Source organism: Trypanosoma conorhini, assembly GCF_003719485.1.
Source record: "Trypanosoma conorhini strain 025E chromosome Unknown Tco_14.4_contig_01214, whole genome shotgun sequence".
NCBI classification, from domain to species: domain Eukaryota; phylum Euglenozoa; class Kinetoplastea; order Trypanosomatida; family Trypanosomatidae; genus Trypanosoma; species Trypanosoma conorhini.
In genome coordinates this window covers 1-3,247 of record NW_021705305.1, presented here as the reverse complement: position 1 = coordinate 3,247, position 3,247 = coordinate 1, and the positions used below count along the sequence as shown (strand labels likewise).

Here is a 3,247-nt window from a genome sequence, read left to right as displayed (position 1 = left end):
GGTGTGCAGGCGGCGAGCCGATTACTGGTGTCTGAGGCACCTCACTGAAGCGTGAGCGAAAAGGAGAAGGCGTCCAGAGCGGCCCCACCCCTGCAGACATCGCGGGAAAACAGGTGTTCCCCCCTCACCGCGCCGGTGTCTTCAAGGAAAAGGGAAACATGGACAAAGAAAAGGCTCGGCTGCATTTTTGAGTTTACCGACAATGCCCGTGTGCATGAAGTTGGGCCGATGTCAGGTGAGGAGGAGGACGCTGCAGCGGGTTCCCTGCCGTACAAAAGCGACGCGAAGGAGTTGGTTGCACTGTAAGCGAAGAAGACTGGAAGTTCATACAACATTGCCGCTGTGAGCCTGGCTCGGAAGCTGGAGCAGATAAAGTCTGTGGTGGGGGCGTTGGACTGCATTCGACGCCGCCTTGACAATAAACTGTGTGTGTAAATGTCCTATTCCCTCACTGAGGGCTTCTTGGTATAGTCTCCAGCACGTTGGATCGGACTGTGTGGGGGGACGAGTACCTCTGCGTGAACACAACCGCAACGAATGGGGCAGTGGCAGACACAACGGGGAGGCCTGTGACGCTCCGAGGCGATGGAGCAGGAGCAGAGTGGCCCGTGGGGAAACTGGGGCGGAAGCAGCCGTACTGCTTTGCGAGCAACGACTTCACGCCTGGGGCGACGGTGACCATCCACGCGGTGCCGGAGAAGGACGGCGGCAGCTCTCTGCCTTTGTTAGGGGTGTGAAGATGAGTGACACAGAGAGCACTCTGCTCGTGGTATTGTCGTACACAAGCGAAAAAAAAAATGAAGAAGAGGTGCAACTACGTAATTTATTGTTCTACTGTCACGTTTACTGAAGATGAGGATGCATGCGTTACGTGGGAGCCAAACGCACCGGTGAGAGTGGCACCACAGCTGCAACAGGGTGAATGCTGTTTCGACGATGGTGGGAAGAACACTACGTACCGTAATGGCTGTAATGGCACTCTGCTAACCTCGAAAAGGGCCTCGCACTTATACTTTGGCGGCGAGGGGGCGGAGGGCGCAGAGCCCAGCCATCGTGTGGCGGAGGCCAACGTCCTGCTGCACAACCGCGTGCTGACCTGCGGCTGAGCCGGGCGGTGCCGCACTCACCAGTTGCGCTATTCCGCCACTGGGCAATGAGAAGCCGGTCAAAATGCACTAGGCCTCAGCGATACCCACAGCGGTGGTGGGAAGGGGCCTGATCCCGCGATGCAGCCCAACGACGTCGACGCCGCTCTCCAAGGGCGTGGCGATGGTGCTGCGCACGAGGGAAGCACCGGCAGCAGTGCTCCGCCGCTTGCGGTGTCACCAGTGAGAGGCGCAGACATCGGGGCACCTGGAGTTGGCCCCGAAGAAGCCAGCGGGAGTGAAATGCCTGCCCCACGAGCGAGGGACACCGCCCCAAACGCGGCAGCAGGCTCAGGCAGCGGCCCTGTTCCAACCAGCGGGACCGAGCAGTCTCCCGCGAAGAACACCCCCGACACTTCTCGGCCAGGCAACAGTTCCGGTGCGTCCAAGCACAGTGCAGACTTGAAGCACGATGAAGGACAAGGTGACGGCACTCTGCGTAGGCGTGTGTCTCGGCTGTTGCTGCGCGCATTGCTGGGGCTGTGGGGCACGGCGGCTTTTTGCTGAATGCACGAGGGAGAGTGCATTTGCGACACCCCAGTGACAATATTTATAACATTGTCCAACGCCGCGCATTGCATTGCATTTGGAGGCCCCCTTTATTTTTTTAAACCTCATTTTCATTCCATTTTCACTTGCAGATTGTGATTTGTTGGAATAAACAGCACCCTAAGGTCTTTTTTGTTTTTGTTTTCGCCTCCATTGGTCGCCTGCTATACACACAGTCGTGGGCAACGCACTCCTCTTGTTTGCTTTTGCCGCCCACACACGCGCGATGGCGGCCGCATTGCAGTGCCGCACGGTCTTGACGTAACTGTCCCTTTGAAGCGCAGCCCGAATGCTGCACGAAAGATGGGAGGGATCTGTGGGCTCATGCAACAGGGGAGAGGTTTTGTTTTTATTCGTGCAGGTAATGAATATACACATATACAGTTCCTTTGTGCGTCTGGACACGTGCAAGAAACGAAAACACCTGCCGAAGTAATTTAATATTTTGGTTTTGTTTTGCTGTTCCCTGGGCGGCCTGCTGGGCCTCCATTCGTGAAAGTTGTTTTTGGGGATAACTCACTGCGGCCTACGTTTAGTTTGTGCGTTGTGCCCGCCACAGCTGCTGCGTGTTTCTGCGTCCTGTTTGCTCCCACCGCTGCTGTCCGTGCCGCTGGCACGCCCCCACTTCTTCCTCCTCCTTCCCGCTAGAGGCGCCGGCAGTCCGCGACGACGACGACTCTTTTTTTTTTTGTTCTCCGCTGCGGTGGCGTGGGAGTGACGGGGCGTGCGGCCGCCGCTTTCTGCGCCCGCTGCGGCGGGAGTGAATAGACGATGGGTGCGTGTGAGTGGGGCGTGTGCTTCACTGCGAGTGTGCGGGGGGGCGGCGTTCCATCGCAGCCTGCGGTGCGGTTCGGTGCCGATCGGTGAGGGCAGAGCAGCCGCAGACTGTGCGGCGGAATTTGGGCCCGCCCCGTTCCTCTTGCCGCGGCTGTGTGTGTGCGCTGCTCTTTTGTTCTTCGCCCCCGCACGTGCGTGTGCCTGTGTGAGAGGAGTGCGGCCGCGAGCGGTTATTCTGTCGCCGCCGTGACGGAGGCGCAGAGGCGGGGGGTGGCCGCCGCTGCCGTGGAGTTCTGCCTTCGTGCGGCCCACGCGACGCGTTTGAGCTGCCGCTGCGGGTGTGCGTTTCACTGGCGCAGCTGGCCGCTGTGAGTTGTTGCCGCCGGGCCTGTTGCGCCCCGACAGCCGCCCGTCTTCCCGATGCGTGGCTGCGGGGGCGTTGGGGAAGTGCGTCTCGTGTGTGCATCTCTCTCTTTTTTCTCTTTTGTGGCTGTGAAGAATTCGCTTTTGCAGTGCTAGTGATACGGCAAACACACACAGACACACAAACCAGTTGAGCGAAGGGAGATATCGATAATGTGGCGGAGTTTTGTGCGATTTCACGTTGCAATGCGGCGAAAGCTGTGCGTCTCAATTGTCGCGGCGAGAGGTGCTGCGGTGCGACCGCGTGGGGTGCGCAGCATTCCACAGCCGCAACTGTGCGTCGGCGACGCGTGTGCCCGTTGGCCGCGCGCCCGGCGGTGGCGCGCAGGTTGCACAGGGCAAAGGGAGGGAGC

The 3,247-nt window shown here is 59.4% G+C and overlaps 3 protein-coding genes across 3 annotated transcripts, besides 1 other annotated feature; 1 reads left to right on the top strand and 2 right to left on the bottom strand.

Moving 5' to 3' along the window:
* Nucleotides 1-41: 41 nt before the first annotated feature.
* Nucleotides 42-401, bottom strand: Tco025E_09663 (uncharacterized protein; the record flags this gene model as incomplete). The annotated part of the gene is made up of 1 exon (XM_029376474.1): nt 42-401. One exon carries the CDS (start codon nt 399-401, stop codon nt 42-44), a length of 360 nt encoding a protein of 119 aa, XP_029223424.1.
* A 396-nt stretch (nt 402-797) lies between these two features.
* On the top strand, nt 798-1,106 carry Tco025E_09662 (uncharacterized protein; the record flags this gene model as incomplete). Its single annotated transcript, XM_029376473.1, has 1 exon — nt 798-1,106. The coding sequence occupies one exon, from the start codon at nt 798-800 to the stop codon at nt 1,104-1,106; it is 309 nt and encodes a 102-aa protein (XP_029223423.1).
* A 59-nt stretch (nt 1,107-1,165) lies between these two features.
* Nucleotides 1,166-1,726, bottom strand: Tco025E_09661 (uncharacterized protein; the record flags this gene model as incomplete). The annotated part of the gene is made up of 1 exon (XM_029376472.1): nt 1,166-1,726. One exon carries the CDS (start codon nt 1,724-1,726, stop codon nt 1,166-1,168), a length of 561 nt encoding a protein of 186 aa, XP_029223422.1.
* An 807-nt stretch (nt 1,727-2,533) lies between these two features.
* Nucleotides 2,534-2,563: a microsatellite.
* Between the last annotated feature and the right edge of the window lie 684 nt (nt 2,564-3,247).